The 23,191-nt window shown below is 45.2% G+C and overlaps 2 protein-coding genes across 4 annotated transcripts in view; both read left to right on the top strand.

Annotated features, from left to right (window-relative positions):
* On the top strand, nt 1-22,239 carry ELK4 (ETS transcription factor ELK4). Of its 3 annotated transcripts, none has more exons than XR_010376128.1 (6): nt 1-307; nt 8,869-9,084; nt 10,491-11,414; nt 12,571-12,687; nt 13,939-15,763; nt 16,370-22,239. XR_010376128.1 is itself a non-coding variant. In XM_064472216.1 (6 exons), the coding sequence occupies exons 3-6, from the start codon at nt 8,878-8,880 to the stop codon at nt 14,035-14,037; spliced, it is 1,347 nt and encodes a 448-aa protein (XP_064328286.1). In that variant the 5' UTR covers nt 7,386-7,699; nt 8,262-8,402; nt 8,869-8,877; the 3' UTR covers nt 14,038-22,239. The 3 variants fall into 3 exon arrangements, 2 of the variants coding, with proteins under 2 accessions (XP_064328285.1, XP_064328286.1); XM_064472216.1 differs by lacking the exon at nt 1-307 and adding exons at nt 7,386-7,699; nt 8,262-8,402 and having other exon boundaries at nt 13,939-22,239; XM_064472215.1 differs by having other exon boundaries at nt 13,939-22,239.
* Nucleotides 1-23,191, top strand: part of KLHDC8A (kelch domain containing 8A) — a 176,831-nt gene that overhangs the window by 3,652 nt on the left and 149,988 nt on the right. The window lies entirely within an intron of this gene.

The raw sequence follows: 23,191 nt of genomic DNA, 5'->3' as shown, positions 1-23,191 counted from the left end.
CTTGCGGGGCCGTGGGCGGAAGTGTGGGGTACGGCGGCCGCGGAGGCTCGGCGGCGGAGGGACGGACGCTCCGCGTCCCGCCATGTAACGCGCCGCCGCCGCCGCCGTTCCCCCCGCGTCCGCCCCGCCACCGCCGCCGCACCGCTGCCCTTCGCTGCTCGCCTGGCTCCTCCCGCCCGGGATGGCGGCCCGGCGCCCGGCCCGCGGTGGGGGCTCCCGGCCATGAAGGGCGGCGGGGGAGCCGCTCCCAGCACCTGCCCGCCCCGAGGGGACCGCGACGCCCGGGGACCGGCGGGGCTCCTCCTCGGTGAGTGGGGGCGGCCCGGTCCGACCCGACCCGCCCCGAGACCCGCCGGCGGCGGCCGGGCACAGTGGGGCGGCTTCCGGGCCGGGAGCGAACGGGCTCCGTCCGGGGCGGGGGAGGGCCCGGGGCGGGGGGACGCGGCGGGGCCGGGGGTCCCCGAGGGGAGCGGAGCGGAGGCGGCTGGCGGCGACCCCGGGAACCCGCCGCCTCGGAGGCTGCCCGTGGGGCGGAGGGGCCACGGTCCCCCTCCCTCCCGCGCCGTGCGGGGGTGGGTGGGTGCGTGGAGGTCGTTCCGTGCCTGTGCGGGGGCTTCGCCTCCGTCGGGAAACCGGGAAAGGAAAGCGTGGAAAGGCGGCAGCGCCCGCCGCGGGACTTCGATCTGCGGGGGGAGCCCGGGCGCCCCCCGCCCCGGCCCCCTCTGCGCGGCTTTGGGTCGGAAACCCCAGGCTCGGCACCCCGGAGGGGTGTCCGAAGGCGGGTCGGGGTGTCCCCCCAGCTTGCGCCTCCCTGCCGGGGTGAGGGGGGAGCGAGGGGCTGCGATCAAGTCCTTGAGGGCTTTTTTTTAATCCCTTCCCAACTCTACTACTATTTTTTTTTTTTTTAAATACTTGCATACTCATCTCTGTGTGAAATGGGTGGATGCCTACCCACATCAATAAGCGAGTCCGTGGAGAAAGCATGCAAATACGTGCTGTTACGCTTTTATTATTTTCTATGCATATATACACATACACACAGACGTACACGCATACGTGTGTATTGCTTCCATGATACTTACCTTATTTTCACAGCCAAAATTCTGACAGTCCCCGCAGTTCTCTCTGTGTGCGTGTGGAAATCCAGAGTTCTGGCTTCGGTGGTGTCGTTTTTAAGTAGCAGCTCCTGAGAAATAGAGGAATCGCTTTGTAGGCGAGCGCTCCGTTCAGTGGGCGCAGCACCCGGTCATTAGCATTTCTTTATCATATTCGGAACAAAACACGATCCCTGCACCAGGCGCAGCCTGCCTGACAAAGCTGCGTGTTCGTGATTTTTGTCGGCCTGTTTATTTTTAGGGTCTTAGCGCCTGTTTGTAGGGAATAGTTGTTCCATCGTCATAGCAACCAGGCTGAGTGTATTATAAACATTATTAAAGGAAACCTTTTCCATGTTCAATGAGATTTCCTTTTCATAATAAAGTCAGGACCAACATAAAACATTTAACTTTTTGTTTGGGCTTTGCTCCGGGTGTGACGCGGAGACCTGGCCCCTTACGCTTAAACAAGGATGCTTTTACTTTTAGCAGACACATTGTGCCTATTGAGGCGGATTTAATCTGCTGTTGGTAAACATTCCCCTCAGCCCATTGTGGTGGCAGATAAGGAGGAAGCGAGTATAATCTACTTAAAGAGGAGCTTCCAGGGATCTAAGTATTTTTATGGCTTACTCGGAAACAATCACATCAGTGTCAGAAACCGGCCGAGTAACTGATCAAAGGCGTTTCATTTTTGGAGTTTACCGTTTTCCCTCTCTGTGTCTTAAACCTTCCCGTGTTCTCTTTGCTCTCTTATCCTATAGAAGGAGAGGTAGAAAAGGGAGGCTTTTCACCAAAGCATGGCGAAGCAGGGAAATGAGGTCTGCTGTCCATAAAACTGGCTACACCGGGCTGCCGGTCATCCTTAGCCAGGGAGGGAGGACCGGAATGGTGGTAGCAACTGGAGGAAATACACGGGCCATGCTTTGAAGCCCCCTGTATTGGCCATGTTCAAACAGGTTATAACATTTTTAAGTGTCAGGGTGCGCTAGTCAAAACCATGTTAAATAACAAAGCGGGCACCGTTGTCTCTGTATCAAGAGTTTAAAAAAAAAAACCAAACCCTAAATGCATTTTGGCTCATCCGCTTCTACCAACTTGAGTCTTCAGCCATAAGTATGATGGGAATCATGAAGCCGCTGTTCTCCCTCGTGGCTTGTTTCCTGTTGCTTTTTTGCTAGTGCTGAAGGGTTTTCTTGGCCATCTGAAAAGTGGAGGATACTGGAAAATACTTACTTAGAAAAGGGAATACCCATTTCTCAGATAGGTGTTAAGAAGTTGAAGCAGATGGTTCCTAAAACCCCAGATATTTGCTAATACCTTAGTTTCATGCAAAGTAACTTAATTTTTGAGCCAAGAACGCAAAATTTATTGCAATGTTTGTTTTAAGTAAATACAACTGTCAAAACTTGGAGTGGGATTAGGCAATGAAAACTCTGGAGCAGCTCTTATCATGAGGACATCCTCCAGCATTTCCTTCCAAGGAGCTTCCTGCCTTGATAACCACGGCTTCTCTTTCAGAACAAGCTGATTTTCCTGACTGCTTTGGAAACAACAGTGCAGCGGGTGCCAGAGCCAAGGGGAAGGCAAGAATTTATTGGAGTCTAGGGTGGTTTTTTTTCCCCTTATTCTTACCTGATTTTAGTGTTTATTAGGGAAGGTGTGATTTGATTGCTACTTGGAAAGCTGCCAGGGTTTTGAATTTTTGTAACGGTGGCATTGCAGATGTAGAAGTCTGCGTCTTGCGTCTCTAGTTTAATTTCTTGTAAATACTAACTTTATTTTACACATACAGCAGGCTTTTAACGGGTAATTCACCTGTCTTTGGGAAGTAAGCTGACAAGTGATAGCGAGAGGAGTAGTTAAAGTACTTTCACAATGCTCTGTGTGTTCTGGAAAAGGACGAAACACCCTTCCCACCACATCAGAGCATGTCAGCAGCTGGATACTAGCACTAAAGAGGCTGGGTTTTGGACGGGAGGTTTCACATGTGTTGGGCAGCAGGCTCTTTTGAAAATGAATCAAAATTGATGAAAATCCTAAAAGTACTAGTTGAAGTGAAACACAGTCTCAGGAGCTTGAAGATCTTTTCTGAAAGGTGTATTAGTAATGGGATATTTTAAGTGCTATGCTAATGAAATTGTTCTTGGTTATGTGTTGATAACCGCTTAATTAGATACTTCATCAGTGGTGTTACAGCTCTTTGTCCCTTTGCTAAAATAAAAGGAATAGAGCAGCCATTGACTTATTTAGTTGGCTGGACAAAGACACAGAACAACCTGATCTCACTTTGAAGTTAACCCTGTTTTGAGCAAGAAGCTGGGCCTGTGACCTCCAAAAATCTCCTTCAACCAAAGTTATTCAGTTGTTTATTTTCCTGGAACAACTATCTAAGGCCTTGTGTCCACAGGCACATTGCACAATGTAGCAGGAGTTGTCGTCTACAAATTCCTGCTGTTCGCTCACCGTGGCCATCTTAAGCTATTAGGAAACCATGGGAATAGCTTTGCACTGTGAGGCCTCAACAGTTCAGCCTCGCGAGCGTGCGGAGTGCGTGAGCGTTGCACGTACAGCAAGTCCGGCTCTCCTGGGATTGTGTGAAGGCTTAACTTGCTCGCCTGCTCGTCTGCTGAACGTCCGACTTGCATCCTGAAGCATGAGGTCCCCAAGACCATCTCTAAGTTACTGTTGCTGCTTTTTTTTGGTTTCTTTTTCTTTTTAACCAAGTATTTGTGATCTGAGAAGAGGTTTCTGTGTCACCCTGTGTGTTTACCTCTGCTCTGTGCTGCTTCCAAAGCCATCTTTTGCGGTGTCGCTTCTGTGTAAACACCTGGACAGCTGTAACCGTGCCATTTAACCACGTGGTAGTGATGGTTTTGTCCTCACTGTGTGACGTCTGCGTGATATCCTTTCTTTCCTTTGCACCATCCTTTGTTTCTGTGTGGGTCCTGACAAGGCTGTAGACCTGACCGCTCTATTCAGTCCATCTGGAGAAGTCATCAGGCTGCAGATGCTTATAAGAGGCTGTTGGAACAAACTGAGGTGAAAGATTACTTGAGCTGTTCTTGCTATTGAGTCAAAGCACAGGAAATCTGCCAGAAGACCTTGAGGATAGGTGTTAGGGCAGACACCGCCCCCCGCTCCTGCCTCTGCTGCCTTCTCGGGGCCTGGCTGGCCGCTGCCTTGGTGGGGCATAGCGAGATGTCCCTCTCCTTTGGGAGCACGAAGGGATGAACACTTGGGTTTGTTTTGCAATAGTAAGTATAGCTGCTGGCCACGGGAGGGATTACCATATGCCACTTCCTAAACTGCTCCTCCTGCCTGCCGTGCCACCCAGTGATTGCGCACGCTCCTTCCACAGAAGATGCAAAGCCTTGAGGCTCTGTAATCACATGGATTGTGTGGGGCACGTTGTGGCACGGATGCATGAGGAGAGTCACCTGAAGAGATGCCTATCTTGTGTCCTGGCTTTTTTGTAAACTCAAGGCTTTGTAAAGTCAAGGCCTGAAACGAAGCTGCAGCAACATGAGAAAGCTCAAGTTTGCAGCGCTTGTATTTAGAGTACTGCAGCCAAATTCTGTCAGCTACTCAGTATACTTCAAGGGTCATCCGTAGGCGTCAGAGAAGATCTCAAGACAATAATAGTGCTCTATTTTAACATACTCATTACAAAGTATAACTGCCCTCTGCCTCTAGCAACTATTTTTTCCTTGTACTCAAGTGGTGCAGAAGTGGAGAGGCCGTCATCATAAGCAGCAGCATTGCCTCTCTGCCTAATTCCCTCATTGTCTTTTCAAATGAGACTTTTTTTTTTTCTTTCTCCATGGACTCTTATAAGGAAAATAACCTTCAGCAAAAAGATGGTTTTGCAGTGGTGTGCTTGTAATCATCGGTGTATTCATCCTGAAGAAAATGCAATCAAACTGCTAAGCTTTTTATGCTGACGGGGAGCTGTGCTAGGAGATTTGATGCCTTTTCCTGAAAGGAGGTATAGTTTTGAAATAAGTTGAAATACTGTTTACAGCTGATGAGAGAAGTAACATCTCACCATTGTTGGTGTAGAGTGGGAGTAGGACAGGGGGTTCCTGTCCTCATCCTGATTTCTTCAGTTTCTCTAACTAATGGGCTGTAGCATCTCGGGAGAGCATGGGGTTTGCTCTGCGCCTGAATGAAAAGGACAAGAGGATCTGCTGAATTCCTTCCAGTGCAGGAATGGGGATGCTTTTGAGTACGCGGCCCTGCAAACGTCTACGGTATGGACGGGAGCCTCTAACAGCTGGTCCCCCCGCGCCAGCTGCCGAGTGCTGCGCAGCCGCTGAAGGCGTTCCGCGAAACGCGGGTGGCACGGGGAGCTCGAACCGCTGCAGCCACAGGGACTGCGCAAGGTAGAGGCTCATGAAGGGCGACAGCCGCCTTCTGCCCCAGGTGCTGAAGAAGGAATAACCTTTTTAACATGTTAGTCGGCTCTCAAACAAAGAGAGGTGCTCATCTCGCCTGTACTGGTTTTAATTTTACATCTTGTGTGATGGTTTTTTTTCCCCCTGCTTTTTCCTGAAGAAGCAACAGTTCTTTGATGTATTCTTATGCGGTATCAAAGCAACTTTAATAAAACAGTTAAATGAGATGTCTTGATTCATAACACAGCGTTGTCTCCTGTATATGTATTATCCTCTCCCAGTTACAGATTTCTCCTGGACTCTGAAGGGGCAAGATCCACCTGTGATCCCATTGCTTTAACTAATTATTTTCTGGCATTCCCTTTGTCTGCGTATAAACTCCATACTCCCAGTTCCACTGGGGTGTCTCTCCATTGTTTCCTGTAGATGCACGCAATAAATATTTAATAAAGAGGGACATTTGTTCTCTCATATGCAATATAATCTATCCATTAACAATTCCAAAGTGCTCTCTGCTCCTGCTCTACGACAGCCAAGGAATAAGTAAAACTTCTCCACCCTGCTGTTAATGTGTCTAACATAAGACTTTAAAGTAGAGGGTGCTGAAGATACGCAGTGCATCCTCCAAATGATGGATGGAATCATGACGGCCCTAAGGCCTGTAAATGCCAGAAACATCAGCGGTAACTTGACCAATCTGTCACTCCAGTACAGTCTGTAACTGCCCCTGGGAGAAGGATCCTTCCAGCCAGAAAGCTGCGGTACTGGGGATTTAGGCAGCATGAAGTCTTTTTTTGTTTTGGTAAATGCTCCTCAGAACAACGTAGCTCATCGCTGGGAAAGGTGATTTTTTTTATTTTATCTTTTTTTAAAATCTTGTAGCTTCCGTCATTTCGCTTACTCCATGCGTACTCTGTATCGCTGAGCTTTGTGCGGTCGGAGTGCCGGTGTGTCAGCATTGTCCATCTCCAGCTCAATTCAAAACCAGCTTGACTGTGGTAGCAGTTGGTGAGCTTTGAGATAATGGTAAGGTACTTCTTCCTCAAGGGGAGCAGCCCACGGAAATAATGGCATTTAAATTCTGGGATGAAATCTGCATGGATATTTAGGAGGAGGAAAAAAAGCCCTTGCTGCTTTGAAATTCTGCTGCTAATCTAATTTCTACATGATTGCCTCCCGTTGCATCAGTCAGCGCTATTTGGTGCAGTGCTGCTTATGGGTTTTGAAAGTGCTGTAGATAAATGTAGCGTGGGAATAATCACTCAACTTCACTCTCCTGCGTTTTCGCTGTTAACGCATATCTAGTATTGACAGCTCTGCAGAATGGTAGAATCAAGTCCTTATGTCTACACAACACCCCGTGCATGTGCATCATCCTGACAGGATAATGAGGCTCCGCTTGTGATGCTCCGCAGCACGCACGTCCTCTGCGTTGCCAGTAGGCAGATATGAAATGCTATTGACAAACGTGAATACAAGTCAGAGGAGAAGGTCTGGAAGAGTTTTAATGTGGTTGCCTGGCCCCGAGTTCCCGTACGGTTCAGCTGGCATGCCACGGTGCAGCGTGGGAAGAGTCTCAAAGCACAGCGTTCAGCAGCTGATATTTTCTTAGAGTACTGAGCAATTAATTTGGGCAAGCATGGAGTTGTATGCATACAGTAATTAACAAGGAAAGCACCTTAGGCCAGCATAACAAGGTGGTGTGGGTGTCCTTCGTTTTGAGATTGTTCCTTGTAATTGCAGCAATTTAACCGACTCGATCAATGTAACATCCCTGTGCAGTCACGTAAGTGTGCCATTGGGCAGGTATTCTTAAAAATAGCTTAAAAGCGGTGGGCTGTGCCCAAAAAGGTACCTGCCCTAGGGCACCTTATTTCAATAAGAATGCGTAGTCCTGTGTAAACTGTCAGCAGTAATCCTTTTACAAGGCTGACTAAATTCTGAAGCTCTGACATGTGGACCGTTCCTCTTCCTTATATAGGGCTGGATAAGTGCTGGGCAGTAATGAGATTGGAATAAAAGGCTTTGGTAACAAAGACGAACTGGCAGTCCCGACTGAATCTTAAACTTATCCCTGCATATACATGGACTTCAAACAACATGGGTGTGCGTCCTGCTTGGCTGAAGTTGGGCTTGATGCCTCTGTTTTGGAGCTTCTGCTTGTGAATAGCAGTTAGTCGCTCGGGCTGCAGATTCACCCAGATGGATGTAGGTTTGCCTTTATTGCGGTTTACCTTTGTGTGAGAAAAAAATTATCTAGCAGTTACGCACATCAAAACATTTTTTAGTGTAATTCATCGCCATGGTTCTTATTCCAGAGTGGCTGAGTTTGTTTTTATTTCGTTGGAAGAAATTTAAGCTGCATTAGTAAAAGCCATTCTGTTCTGGAATAAGAGAATCCATATGGGATACTGAATTAACATAGTTTTATCTGGTCTAATTCACAGTGTAGCTTATACTTCCCTTGTGCAGACAGGGTTATTAGCGTTCCGCCTAAATATATCTGTGGAAGTACTGTTTCTTGTGGTCAGATATGGTCAAGGGAAAACGACATCCCTACTGCCTCGTCTGTCCTTGATGAATTTATACGTCAACAGCTTCAGTGCTAGAAAACCGTGCTGGGAGGGCGTGAACCGTGCTGGAGGGCAGATAGTAGTCCTAGAAAGTCTCAGCATAAGTGACTGACGTGGGTGAGACGTGGCAGGAATCAAGAGAAAAGCAAAGGCAGCGTTTGAAATAGTTTTGCTAACTTTCTTATTTACTGTCTTAGAAAAGACAGGAATGAAATTAGGAAGAGAAAGGAGATTTGAAAGAGAAGAGACTGGGGTTGCTTGAGAGGGCTGCTTACAAAGAGGCAGCAGGAATGTGAACTGAAGGAAAATTGAGTTGTTTGGCGCTGTGGCATCTTCAGGTAACTTAAGCAGTTACTTGATCTGCTGTTTTCTTAAAGATCCCGAGGTTGGAGGTGGGTGCAGGTAAGGAAAGGAGGAGGTGAGTGGGTGGTTTGACTTTTTTACCTGGGTGCACCTGAGCCCTTTCTCATCAAGCAGTACAAGTCAGTGTGGGTGAACATGGAACAACTTAGAAAAATTTTTTTTGGATAGTGACTCATTGCAACTTACCCAAAGTGACCTGATTTAGTTAAATGAGGCTAAATATAACCCATGTGAAAAGTACTGACATGTGGGAGGAGACGACAGCAGTTGGCTCTCAGCCTCTCTCTTCTGCAGGGAACATCTTTCACGACTGGTGACTAATAATTTTTACTCTTGCCGGCTTTGGAAATAACATCTCTGCTCCGTTACCCCCTTGTAGGGAGACGAAGAAAATGCGCTGTTCCTAATCCGTTGCCTCTTACCTGCCTTTCTGAATTTCAGCTTACTGCTATGGACAGTGCTATCACCCTGTGGCAGTTCCTCCTCCAACTCCTCCAAGAGCCTCAGAACAAGAATATCATCTGCTGGACCTCCAGTGACGGGGAGTTCAAACTGCTGCAGGCAGAGGAGGTGGCCAGACTCTGGGGAATCCGCAAGAACAAGCCCAGTATGAACTATGATAAACTCAGCCGTGCTCTCAGATACTATTATGTGAAGGTAAAAAAGTCCGTAAATCCACCTCAAATCCTTATCCATCTAACCAGCTTCTGCCTAATGAGCTTTGTTTCCTTTTTCATTCTCCTCAAGGGGATAGGTGTCACTTCTGTCTCCCAGGCTTAAGTAAGGTGTACTAGTTTACGTTTAGAGGTGCTTTTTTTTTTTTGTTTATCATTGTGCTGCATTTCCTCCCCGGTGGTTATTATATAAGGTTCTAGATAGCTCTGTGCAAAGTGTTACCTCCTCTGATTTATGTCTTTGCTACTATGAATTTGTCTTTGACTACTAATCCCCTTTCCAAAAATATGCGACCTTGCAAGGGTTAAAACCCTCAACACTCCAGTTTAAGCAACAAAACGATCGAGATCATTGAGATGGTGAATGTTGCACCGCCTTGAGATCTTTTCTGCCATTGTCTCTACCATGGGGCTATCAAAATAAGGATTTTCAGTGAAGCAGCCCAAAGTCCTTTTCTTTTTCTCCTTGCATTCAGAATGGCACGTCTGACGTGGTCAGTGAGCTTAGTCCAGCAGAGCAGGATGCTGCTCTTGTTTAGCCACTGTCTTCTCATCACCTGCGAGACCCTTTCATTAGCGCACAGGTAGTGTCAAAAGCTGAACTAGAACCACATTGTGGGAGCCGTACCTTCGCTTCAATAAGCCATTTATCCCACAGCTGTTACTGTGGGGGTGTACGAGATAAAAAAAAATAAAACAGGGTTTCTGAGGAGCCTGTCAGTTTGTAGCAGGTGGTGTGCTGCTTGGGGTTCATTACTGGGTGGCGCAAATCTGACTTGTACCGAGAGGCCTTGGTAATAATAATTGTACGATAAATAAGAATCTTCGGTCCAAATAGCACGTGGCATTTCACTTAGGAGCAAAAGAAGTTTGACATATGCTACTCTGTGGTATTGAAATAGCTGATTAGCCTATATTCTGCTGACTAATTCAGCTACTTATTGTCTTTTATTGTCATCAGATTAAGAATAAAGGTACTCTCAATTCTGCAAACCTGTAAGCTTTGATTCTGCAGGTTCTCCTGCTAGGTCACACTTAGCTGTACCTGGGTCAGTGATCTTTGATGGGGAGTAATGGGTATTTTTCTGTTTCTTAGCTAACCTTTTAAAATATGTTAAACAGAATTGCTTGGCAGCTTTAAGGCTGTCGTTAGTATATTTAATGTCACGTTAAGCTCACCTGTTTTAATGTTTTGTCTGCGAGCTCTGGAAACGACCTTCGGGAGCATAACTGAATTGCAAGAATTGCAGCGTGTTTTTAAAAAAGAAAAAATTTTGATGAAAGATTATATTAGACTATCTAATTCCTCAAGTCTATTTTAGGCAGCGTTTGTAGGAAGAAAATTAATCTGAAGAAGGTCTGAATGTATATATATCTTCTTACCCACAGAATATCATTAAAAAAGTGAATGGTAAGAAGTTTGTGTACAAGTTTGTTTCTTATCCGGAGATTTTAAATATGGATCCACTTGTCGTGGGCCGTATCGAAGGAGACCCTGAAATGGCTGGTTTTGCGGAAGTTAGCAGTGCTCCAAAGGACGTGGAAAACTGTGGGAAGGAGAAGTCGCAGTCGTGTGCTAAATCCTCCAGCCGCAATGACTACATCCACTCAGGCTTGTACTCCTCTTTTACTCTGAACTCGCTGAACTCTTCCAGCGTAAAACTCTTCAGGTCCATCAAGATTGAGAATCCAGCTGAGAAGCTGATGGAGAAGAAACCTGCTCAGGATCCCACACCCTCTGTCATCAAGTTTGTAACCATGCCCTCCAAAAAGCCTTCATCTGTCCCTCTGGTCTCTACCACGACAGCGGTTTCTGCCACTTCCACCGCTTCTGCCACTTCAACCGCATCCTCTCTTCCCATGGGATCGGAAGAAACTCTCCAGACCTTGGAGACGCTTGTCCTACCCAAGTTAACTGTCCCCGAAGCTCCAGCACCTTTGCCAAACCTAACCACCAGCTTCACCCCAACTCCGCCCATATCCTCAGTTTCTCCCACTCTGCAAGTCCCTTCCACACCGCCATCGCCGCCCCTGAGCTCTAATCCTGACCTGGACATTGACACGGACATAGAGTCCGTGGCTTCTCAGCAGCTGGAGCAGGCTCAGAGCCTTCAGCATCAATCCCCAGAGCCCAAAGAGCAGGATTCGTCTGTGCTGGAGAAGGAATTTGCCAATCACCTCTCCAGATCTAAGAAACCCAAAGGGCTGGAGTTGGCTCCTACTCTCGTCATTACAGGCAGTGATCCAAGTCCGCTGGGGATTCTGAGTCCTTCTCTCCCAACTGCTTCTCTTACTCCAGCATTTTTCTCTCAGGTAACCTAATTCCCTTCCTGTTTTGTTTTTTTTTCCAGTAACAATTGTGGTTATGTTATATTTTAAAACAGTAAGGGAAGGCAAGCGGAAAATGAATAGTAGATTGTATTTCGGGTTCTGAAACTCAGGATGTCACTCCCATTTTTCTTATAAAAGAGAAGCTTTATTCATAATCGCTATTAGCTTCCACCCCAAAGTGTGCCCAAGCGGTACGGCAGCTGTACGCGTCTGTACGGTGTCAGCATGTGGAGGCAAAACCCAAACCAGCACCAGCAGGATCCTTTGTAAATCTTGCCAGGGTGATATTGAATTATTTCAAAAACCCTAAACCCTGCCCTTATCCTTCAGGCTGATTCTGAAAATGCTTTAAAAATAGAGAACCATGGAGATGTCTGTTTAGCAGCTTTCTTTTGCTTGATTTAGGAGCCATTTACTTAAGACCAGAGTATTGTGACTTAACAGCAGTAAGAAGGGCAGCTTAATTTGGTTGTTATCTTTGTGTGGGAGAGGAAAGCTTTTGTGCCTCATGGAAAATTTGGAGGAGAACTGAATCCCACTAGGCTGTTAAATTGTTCTGTATATATTTAATCTCTTTCCTGTAATAAATTGGAATTAGAGTGAAACTAGGGAAACTGCTGATCGAAAACTGAAATGGCTGAAGGCAGGGAAAAAATTTGGCACCCTTTGAAGCGTTTGGCCGGTGAACCTGGAACATCGAGAACAGCCAGAGGCTGGATGTAAATGTCTTTTGTTGGGGCTGGCGTTGTCAGTGTCGCCCAGACCACACGTGTGCCCGCTGCCTGCTCTTTTTAAATTCATGGACTGAGTTTTCCAAAGTCCCTTGCAGGTCCTGGGTACTGAATTGCAGGCGGAGCCGATGTGCTGTAGGTTACGCAGGATTTGGCAGCTGTTGGGAGAAGAGGGCCGGTTGCTGAGCAAGGGGAGGGAGCGCTGGGTGGCTGCTGCCGCTGCCGTGGGGTTTGAAGGGAGAAGGAGGAGGGGGTGGGAGGAGGCAGAAGGAGGGAATGGGAGTTCCTGAAATTTGGACCCAGCCCTTCGCAGCTGTAGGAGCTGAGATTATTGCGGCTGGATTTACATGTGCTATGCATTACTCGCAGTGCAGGTTTCACACAGCTGAGCGTCTTGTGTTTTGCAGACTCCCATCTTGCTGACCCCAAGTCCCTTGCTCTCCAGTATTCACTTCTGGAGTACGCTAAGCCCAGTCGCTCCTCTCAGTCCTGCGAGGTTGCAAGGTGCTAATACACTCTTTCAGGTAAGTTCCAGCAAGTTTAGCCAGTCTCTCCCTTGGAGCCACGATTCCTCACCTTCCTCAGAAGACCTGCAGGGAGCAGTTAGCCCAAATATCTGATGTAGAAACAACATAGTCATCTTTCTGTTTTCTATCCCTGATGTTAGCTTTTGAGAGCGTTGTTTACCCAGTTCTATTTAAGTATATTGTAAAGGCTGGGATTTCAGAAATGTTTTAAATTAATAGCAGTCTGTGCTGTAGTTAGATGTATCTTTTTTTTTAGGTCTGTCTTTCCTGTAAATTTACTGGTTGAGATTTTCCCGGAAATTGAATTTTGCTACTCTAATGGTTATTTTAATCATCTGTTAAGTCTCTTCTGTGGGAAGGCATTAACTAAATCTCACCACTAGTAAGAAGGGAGATTGTGTGTGTAATTTCTGTGGCAGTATGTAACACAGGTCTTTATGACCTCTGTGTTCTGTTGTTTGGAAATTCTCAGCTTCACTGTTTTTAGTAAAATATTTTTGTTTAAATAATACATAAGGGAAAAAAATCCCCTATATTTATAAAAAACTATCCCTTAGTTTTAATTACTCATTTAGTTTTAATTACTCATGCTCTTCCTTCATCTTCCCCTTTGGAACTGGAATAACCCTATCTTTCGCCTGAAACTGCTTAGGCAAAGGGTAAAATTGAACTAGGTGTGGGTTTATATCTGTCATCTCCATGGAGATGAAGGAAGTAGCTTATGTTTTTATATATATTTTTTAATATATCTTTTTAGGAGGCATGGTGGTGTTGGGTTGACGGTTGGACTTGATAATCTTAGAGGTCTTTTCCAACCTTAGTGATTCTGTGTAGATAGGGAATAAACAAGTGGGTCTGAAAATGCATTAACATTTTTCTCTATAAGTAGCTGATAATTAACTGAGGAGCAATTTAGACTATGGTTTTCCAACAACCTGTTTAAAAGTCACTTACTGGTGTAGGACGTAGGTGGTGCTCAGCGCAGCGGCTACCAACTGGGGCCTCCTGGTGACACTGGCTGTAATAGCTGGATCGGTGCAGTCTGTGAGGCAGTGGTGTTTAAAAAGTAAATTACTTGGGGGAAGCCAAGAAGATTCTTTGAAAGTTTGGGGTGGTTTTGTTGTTGTTGGTGTGTTTTGTTTCTGTTATTGGGGTTTTTTTCCTGGGGGAGCTTCTACATGGACAGATATGAGAGGAAGGGGAAATGAAAATGGCCTCTTCCCTAATAATATTTGTTTTGTCTCTTAGTTTCCATCAGTGCTGAACAGTCATGGCCCATTTACTCTGTCTGGACTGGATGGACCTTCTACCCCCGGCCCATTTTCCCCTGATCTACAGAAGACATAGCACATGAACTCATGGAAAGGACATATTGGCAAGCAAGGGAAAGATATGACACTTATATTTAACCGTGTTTTTTAAACGAGCAATTTATAATTCCACAGAGATTATTCAACAATCATAGTTTTTGCCATTCCCAAATAAAATGCCTTTTTTGCAAAATTCCCTTTTTTGAAGACCCAGGTTGGGAATGTATATGCAAACGCCTTAATAGGAGCTGAAGCTCCGGTCTCTTCTCCTCCCTCCTTGGTTTGGAAGACTTCATGATGGCTAAAGGGAGTTTCGGTTGGTGTTGCAGTAACTGAGTCTGCACTGATTGCAGTAAACGGTATCAGAGAAGTCTTTTCTCTGTGACTCTTGGAAAAACCCTCTGTTCTTCTGCTTCGTGTGCTTGGCAAGAAGAAATCTAATCATGATCGAAGCTGGCATTCCAGGAAACGCTTGGGAAAGGGTTGCGTGCATCGGCTTTGCCTTGGGGCCTGGTAACTTCCGCAGCAACAAAACAGCCCGCGTCTTTTCTGCTGTAAAAACATCTTGTCTTTTTGCAGGGAGAAATTTTCAAGGAATATTCAGTGATTGTGTTACCGAGATACGGACAATTTTTGAATGGCATTGCATACCGACAGTCCAGCCCCTCGGAGAAGCGGTCTGGCTAGCTTCTGGATGCTTCCCTGCCCTCCCTTGGGTGAGGAGGCAGGGTCTGGAGACGAATGGTGGGATCAGTTCCTTTCAGTTCTCAGAAAGTTTGAATGCTGAAGTCCAAACATTTCGTGTGCCAGAGACCTGTTACAAGCCTGTAATCTCACTGCTAGGACATTAGCAGGATGGTGGGTTTTACATGAGGTTTTGAGGGTGGGTCTGCATTTCGTGAGGTTGCTGCCTGATGCTAGAGTTTCAGACCCAGACAGTGGGTGAGAACACTAACGTCTGAGCATTAACGTTACTGCTCTTTTCCCACAGTTGAAGCGGAGAAGCTCCTCTTCTACCAGCTCTTATCTCTAGTTTTGCTTTAGATCTATTGCTTTTTTAATTTGAGGAAGCACACAGATCCAAAGTTCTGCTCTGTGTGTACAGCTAGCTGAGAGGGGTGCCACGGCTTATCAGCGTTACTGTAAATTTGAACTTGCGTTGCTTTCCTTGGTGGCCATGTGTGAATGAATTAATACAAGGTTAGTTTCCAGAGCCATTTGAAACACCGATGAAATTTGTGAGTAGCTTTTTACAACTCAGGAGGCCTTTTAAGAGAACGGAGGAATGAAAGAAGAGAGACTCTCCTCTCAGAGACTGGATGTCTCGGTCTGTTGGCACTGCGGAGTGCCCTTCCACTTTGGGCATCTGCTATCAGGCAGCAACTTCTGTTTGCTACGATGTGCGTTGAGTTGGTGAAGTAAGATAATCTCCATAAAATGCCCACTAGAGAAGAGGAGACCATCTCTTTCCTTTGGCATCCTCACTGGCTGTCTTCAAAGTTTTAATGAGCAGAGGAAGATTGTACCTTTACAGCAAGAGGAGCTGACGGTGTACGCTGTATATATTGCACCTGTCTTACGGATAAGTGGTGAACTCGGAGCTTTCCAGAGTTTTCCTTTTGCCACTTCTGCAGACTCTGAATTCACTTTAAAGCATATGACAATACCCAAGACTTAATTTACTGCAGCGACGTTATCTTTCTATATTCTAGCATTGAAATATAAACCACTTTACGATGTTCCTGACATGACACCGGAGACAGGTGGGTGTCATGGAGTTGGTTTTTGGGCGTTGTTCATCCAGAAAGGGAGAAAAGAGTATGCCTTTCTTTAGGTGGAGATGGCAGGGAGCGAGCTCACGTAGTGAACTGTCTTCCTGTTCGGTTACGTCAGAGGCATGATACTGCTTCGCGTTTTAGACATCAGCAGATGCAGGATAAAGTTCCTGTGCCGGCGGCTCTTAAAATGACAATGTGCAATATTGACCTTTTTTTTTTTCTTTTCTTTTTTTTTTTTTTTTAATGCAGAAAGCAAGCTGCAGATCATAATTAAGAGCAGGCATCTGGAATTTTCTGGTTTGCATGATGGCTTATGAGTCTGCTCTAGAAAATATATATAGCTATATATAAATAGCAGCACTTTTAATGGTTGTTTTAGGTTGGCCAATTTTATGCCCACCAAGTGCGTGGACTTGAGAGCAACGTTGCAGACTAGGATTAGCATTTAACAATAATTAATGAGCACTAAAGACTTGCAATTTAATTGCTTCCCTTTCCTTGTCCCCTATGGAGAAAAGCCAAGTTTATTTGTTTAAAAGTTGTGTATGTGCACACGTGCACTTGATTTTTTGTAAACTGTATCACTTTCAGCATAGGTATGCAAGAGAACCAAATGCTAACGTAGCTTGTCCGTTGTGCTCGGCCTGCTTCCGTGCTCTTCTCCGAGCAGCTTCGCAAGACTGCGCTGCCATAGCTGGTTGATGAGATACACGTTCGCCTTCAGGAAAACCTTCTTCAGAGGAAGTCGATGTGAAAATGCAGCCTGTGTGCGTTGGTTTCAATCCGGTAATATCCAACTTCCTGACGGATAGCGCTGAGATGATTGCTGTTGCTTTTTAAGCACCTGCCTAGGAAAATAGAAGTCCCGTATAGGATTATAATCTCAGGAGGCAGTTGGGAAAGCAGGTTGAAAGGGGAGGGGAGGTGGGAGAAGACAGGCTCGCTCACCTTTTCTCCAGTACAACTTTCAGGTCACTTAAGGTAATGTTATCTTGTATATATGCTGCCTCATTAAACACACGTATACTAACGAGTACGTCAGTGCCAGCTTTTTTTGAATCACGTTCCTGACAGAGCACAGTGTCGCTGTGACTTCTTGGAGCTTGGTTATGTGAATTGCTGGTACTTTTGCTAACTCGCTTCAGGAGCAGTTCGCAGCTTGTTGCAACTTGTTTTTAATTTAGTGTAGGGAAGGTGGGGGTTAATATAGGCTCTCTTTTAATTATCACGTGAGCAGTCTGTAATATGGGTATAGTACCGTGTTGGTTTAAAAAATAATAATGCAGCATTACAGAAATGTTTTATTACATTACAATTCATGTTGCCGAAGTAGCCGTGGTATTGTTGAATGCTTGATAATATTTGCATCGGTTAATTCATAGATGGTGGTAGAATTAGAGTGGATGAGCATGGAAGCTGAACATCTGTCCTGCTTCTGGAAATCTCTTTTACATGTCGCTGCTGCTGTATAATAGTACTGCACAGTTGAAAAGCTTGCACTGCTGTTGCTGCGTGTGCCACGTCTAGCTTTTTTTGAGATCCTGAACTGTCAGGACGCCACTAGCAACACGTGCTGCTAGCAGAAACAATCCATGGAAAGCAGAAATGTGTTAACAATACCCTACGGTTATAGAACCATACTTGTTCTGTCTTACCTGTTTTCAGAGAATGTGATCTGAGTAATGAGGGTGATGGAGGTAAGTGTTTGTTTGGTTTTTTTCCCTTAACAGCAGCTTAAGTCTAGATCCTTGTTTCAGAAATCGGTCTTCAGCAGTGACGGCTGAATGTAATTCCTATGCACTGTCTTTGGCACATTCAAGTTGCGTTTTGCAGTAGGTCAGGAAGTGATAAAACTCCTTGATTTGGAGAATCCATTATTTTAACTTAGAGCATCCTAAGGCTTCAGTATCCATGCGGTTTTTGGTGTAATGGAGCATGCATTGTAATACGAAAGGCTTTGGCTGGTCAGTGGTTTGTTTGGGGTAATTTCTCCCTCTGACACGTTTTCAAACCTCAGATACCTAGCAAATAGATTCTTCTTGGTTTGTATAGTTTTTTTTTAACCACAGTGAAGGCTGCTTGTGTGCATATCTTCCTTTACACGGCTTTTCAAAGCGCAGGGAGACGCATTAATGTCAGATTCCCTCACGACTTCAACTTTCACGCAAGAACTTCTGCGGGCTGAGATCGGACGAAAGAGCTAGCCCAGCGCAGTGACGCAGTTTCTCAGGTGAGCACAGGCGCAGAGTTCTGATCCACTTCTGTAGCGTTTTTCTAGTGCTGAGGTCAGAACCGACGGTTCTGACAGTCTGTTGGCTACTCATGGTTTATTCATATATCTTTTAGTTACCTTTTGCTACTGTTTTATAGCATTTTTGTATGTACTCATGTTTTACTACAATTTAACCTCTTCCATTTTTAATGCATAGTTGTTTACAAGACACATCTCAGTGTTGTATCAAGAGGCTATCTTGGTATTGTCGGCTATGAAAATAAACTACATCAGTAGTTAAGGGACATTGTCAAAGTTGACAGGTATTTCAAAACTTGATGTTTGAGGTCTGGGTGCCCGTAACAATTTTGTTCTGTTTCGTTCCTTAGTTCTCCTGTGTAAGAAATACACGTACCTTCTGGCCTCTGAGGTCGTGGGTCTGGATAGTTTATTTTGTCTTAATAATCACGGAGCAGGGTATTGCAAACAAACAGCCCGAGCCCCACAGGGTCTTACACTCGCCAGATAAGTCGAAAATCCATTAGAATTGCAAGCATGTTGCTTAGAAGCTATTCGGGATGTTTTAATAAGGTATCGTGTGTCTTGCCTAAACAGGACTTTCTATGGTTTGATTTGAATTTAATTAAAAAGTAATTAGCAATGGCTGCTGTTTAGTCTGAACAGTGTTAGCAAATTGCTTAATGTGGAAGCCTTTGGCTGTCGCCGTCGTTGAGTGGTGGTTAATATGTGACATGCTAAAGCTGATCTGCTGAAATCAGCGGCTGTCAGATGAAGATTAAAAGATAAAATGCAGCGACAGTTGTTTTACACAGTCCTTCAGGGCTGTCACTGCAAAAGGCTTTCTCTTGGATCCACATCTGTGGCGATGGCGTTCCACTCTGAGCGAGTCGTATCGACTATGTAGGGGCCCTTGGTAAAAGCTGATTCTGGGCAGAGAAGAATTTTTGAAAATAGAACCAAATCTTTCCTCCATAGCCTGCTTTTAGTCACAAGGAAATGAGAGAGGAGCTCCAGAGCTGCAGTAAGGGCAGTGCTGCCATACTTCTGCTATCTGGGTTTATCATCAACGGACCTTCTATAGAAATTTCCCGGCTGTCTTGGTGCCACCTAAAGCAGAGAGGTTAAGCGTTGCTTTCGGGTGTCTGGTGGATCTCGAACTGAGCAATATTATTCTTGCCTTTGTGCAAAAGAACAAACAGAAACAAGGGAGAATACGTTCCCTGGAGAACGTTGATTCGTTTTGGAGGATGCAGCTTCGCTGACCGTAACCATGCTTTGCAAAAAAATAAAGTGACCTGCAAGGTAGGAGAGCTGGGCAGGGCCCAGTGTTTCTTCTTGAATGTGTACGCTGATGTGTTTCCCTCTCAGGATAGCAAGCTGTCCGCTTCATATAAATTATTCTACAAAAAACGTAAAACTGACTAGAGTTTATTTTTGTTTACCCCTTCCCAAAGAACATAGTCAAAGACTTTAACTATGGCGCTATTCAAGACATCTGATAAAAGGCATGCTTGGAGAGCTGAAAACTTGTTTTCAGATGCGTGGTTTAACTGCGACTGGACTAGCTCTCGCCACGTGAGCATGCGCGTGTACGCGTGCTCGCTGCCTGGGAGCACGTGTGTTCGTGACCTGCTCCGGCTTCCAGGTTTGTACAAATGCCGCTTACCGTGTACACGCAGAGCAAACGCTGCACTCTGCAGTTGCTACTTTTAAATGTTTTGCACACGCTGGTGAGGTTTTTTGGGACATTTTTTTTTTTAGTACTCAAATCAGTTGTACCACAGTGTGGACGAATTAGTTGCCAAAGGTTATTTTTACCTGCATCTTTGCCGTCGTATGCCACATCTTCTTAAAAGAAAAATGTGTCTTAAATGTGTCTTTGAATAGTTTGATGTTCATGGAACAAAAGTTCGGACTTCTCTTTTACTTTAAAACACTTGCTTCTCTGTTGAGATCATGCGTTGTAGAAGGTTTTCATCTCAAAGTAGGGTTTTTGGCTGGGGTGTAACAGGATGATTCGGAGAACGGGTCCTTTACTGGCGACGCTGAAGGACCTGTAAGCAGCGCAGCGAGGAGAGGGGCGATGTGGTGGGAGCCCGTTTCAGTCGTGAGCAGTACATGCCGCAGTGCTGTACTAATAACTGGAAGCTGTCGTTCTTTTTTTGTTTGGGTTTTTTTTGTTTCTTTTTTTTTTTTAACACAGGAAGGCTTTGAGGGTGGCCTCTGCATGGTTCCTAGTGTGTGCTGTGTGCTGGGGGCGGGGGGGTTACAATACCTGGGTTTGCTCTAGGCTCCTTGAGATGTGTTGTGTTTTTTTTGGCTAGCATGTCTTAAATCTTCAGGCTTTGAAACTGCTTTATAGACTTGTGTTGACTTTTTGTTCTGCTGTTGTTCAGTTGCACAGAGTTTTATATATATGATGTACTAGTTTTAACGTTAATTCTCTGTGAACAGGGTTGAGATTATTCATTGTAGTTTAAAAAAAAAAAAAAGTTGTATTCTAAAACTCCCTTTTCAAATCTGTTTGTATTCTGTTGCAGTGTTACCAGATGGCCTTATGTACGTCACAGTGTTTTGTGATAAGTACAGTAGCACATTTAATGCTTATCTCCCCCCCACACCCCGTTTTTATAGCTGAGAAGTATATTCTTAATAGTAGAGATAATACATGAGGAAATTCTAGCAACATGTACGGTAAGGATAGCGGTTGTCTCCTCTAATGTATATTAGGACAGCTGGAATTAATCTGGGACTGAAACGACACCGAATAGGGATCGTTAACCAGCACGAGACTCTGTCTTGGGAATTCTGAGAATCTTTGGGCGAGCCGACGGCCGATTTGAATCGTACGCCAGAAGCTTGTAAATCCGACTAGATCTGTTGGCTTCACTGCAGCCGGTCAGACTTACCCCGGCCGAGAACCTGGCCCTTGCAGCTTTTTGTCCATGGCTCAGACAGAGTCAGGGGAGGGAAGTTCAAGCTGAATTTTAGAGAGGTTAAGCCACCTAATCGGCTGTGGTCCGGTGTGACAGTTCGGTGTGTTTTTAACGTGCATATCTGTTTTGGAAAGTGACTTCAGTGTTTATGCCTCAATTGAATTTTTAGGTTAGCCTGGGTTCTTTGCAAAGCCGGGAGGCTGACGGCTGCAGTGTTTCCGTACTGCAGCAGCTCCGCCACCTCTGCTCGGGGCAGGCTGGGCAGCCAGGCCCGGCGGTCACCGCACTCCTTAACGCTGGAATGGTCCCTTTTGCTCTCCCGTGATTTTAGTAAAACCGTCAGTGGTAAAAATTACACTGAAAGCAGCAGAGATGATCACATTTTCAGTTACTCTTTCCAGAACAGAATTGCATAGTTATAAATATATATAAATATATATAGTACCAAGCGAAGGGACAAAGGCGAGTGATGTAGTGAGTGTCTAACTTCCTACACTGGAGACTTTTTCTACACACGGTCCTTTAAAGACAACTGTAATCTTCCACCGCTTTGGTGCTCTCGTTACAGTTGGGTAAAACTGCCTGGGGGAAGATAGCTTCTCAGTCTAACTTTTTTTTTTTTAAAAAAAAAAACAACCTTATAATAAGAGTATCTTAATGCCATTGTGTTTAAAAAAAAAATGCTGGTATGTAATGCAAGTACATAAATAGCCAAAGTTTTCCGTAATTGTTCAGTGTTACTAAATTTGCTTTTATTTAACCTTCCAAGATAACATATTAGGAAGACCTTCGGCATGTTGATATCCTATTGGAAAAAAAAGTCTGATCAACTCGATTATAGCAGATACGCAGTCATTTTGAACACATTCCAGGTTTCAGTACAATTTGGAGGCAAAGTTCTAAGACGCAAAGCTTACTTTGGAGGAAGCGCACTGTAATGACACTTCAAAGTAATAAATGCTGCTTTTAAAGAGTGGCGTATTGGCAGTTGTTGTTCAAACATAATGAAGGTCTTTCCTGAGAAATCAGGTGACTTTTCTATTGCTTCAGTTTTTGTGCAAAAAAAATATAAAATATTCAATGTATTGCAATCTTTTTTAAAAAATGGGGTGGGAATAGTTAAAGAAAACTATTTTATGTAAGAACTGACAGAGGGATTTGCTTTGTATAATGCAAGCTGGCTTTAAAAAAAAGCATTGTAGCAAATTATTCAAGTCAATCATATGTTAATAGTTATGTGCAACCAGACATGCAAAACAATTGTATTTTTTTAAATAAATATTTTTAACAAAGTTTCTGATCTTTTGACTGGTTTTGTTTTTTTTTTCAGTAGAGGAAATTGAAAGTTACAGCTGCAGGGCAGCTCACTGTGATAACGAGGGCGCTCACCAGACCTTGAGCTGACCCGTCCCGTCACACCTCGCCTGCACGGAGCCAGAGCTGGAGTTGCTGCTAGCTCTGCGCAGGCCTTTCGCCAAAGCGGGCACTATTCCGGTGACCGGGGCGAGCAGCCCCACGCCGGAGCCCGTGCCGATGGGAAAGCGGAGATTTCAATTGTCAAGTCACTTAACAAAAGACCGGCCCCGGCATTTAGTTGCCTATTAGCAACCTGCAAGGACATCATAAAATACTTTTTTTTTAACAGCTGACAGCCCCTGGTGCGATGCAGGTGTGATGTGAGTCGACTGCTTTCAAAGTAAACTCCCTCATTGCCTTTTTCGTGCTCGCTTCCTCTGTAGGGGGATGGAGAGAATGCTGTCATGGTGGGAGGGGCTCTATTAATGACAGATTGGGGTGGGGTTTTTTTGCTGCGAATGGGTTTTGCAGCACCACTTTTTTCATTCGGGGGCTCTCGAGGAGAGTAACAGTGGCATCCTGTGGTGTGAGAGAAGAAGTACAGCACCTACTGCGCTGGATGGGAGGCGGGAGGGCTCCTGCAGCCCATGGATTAGTCTAGCCCAAAATTCCACTGCATTTAGCTCCTTCCTGCACGGCCTGATGCGCGCTCCGCGGGAGGGAGGCAAAGGCAAGTCAACGAGGCTACGCTTTTGAGAGTTTTTCTACACAACCACCCATGGGAACTTGTGAAGGTATTTATGGAAGGTAAGATCTTCCTTGGAAGAATAGAAATGCTAAAACCAATTGGCCTCAAACACCTGTCAGCTTCAGTCTGAGAAATAAGCCAGACCTAGTGAAGGCGGTAGCTGATAAGCTGTTTCTGGCCAAGACTAAGTTACCCAAGTC

Source organism: Phalacrocorax carbo, chromosome 23 (genome assembly GCF_963921805.1).
Source record: "Phalacrocorax carbo chromosome 23, bPhaCar2.1, whole genome shotgun sequence".
In the NCBI taxonomy this organism is placed as follows: domain Eukaryota; kingdom Metazoa; phylum Chordata; class Aves; order Suliformes; family Phalacrocoracidae; genus Phalacrocorax; species Phalacrocorax carbo.
This window is presented reverse-complemented; position numbering and strand designations above follow the sequence as displayed.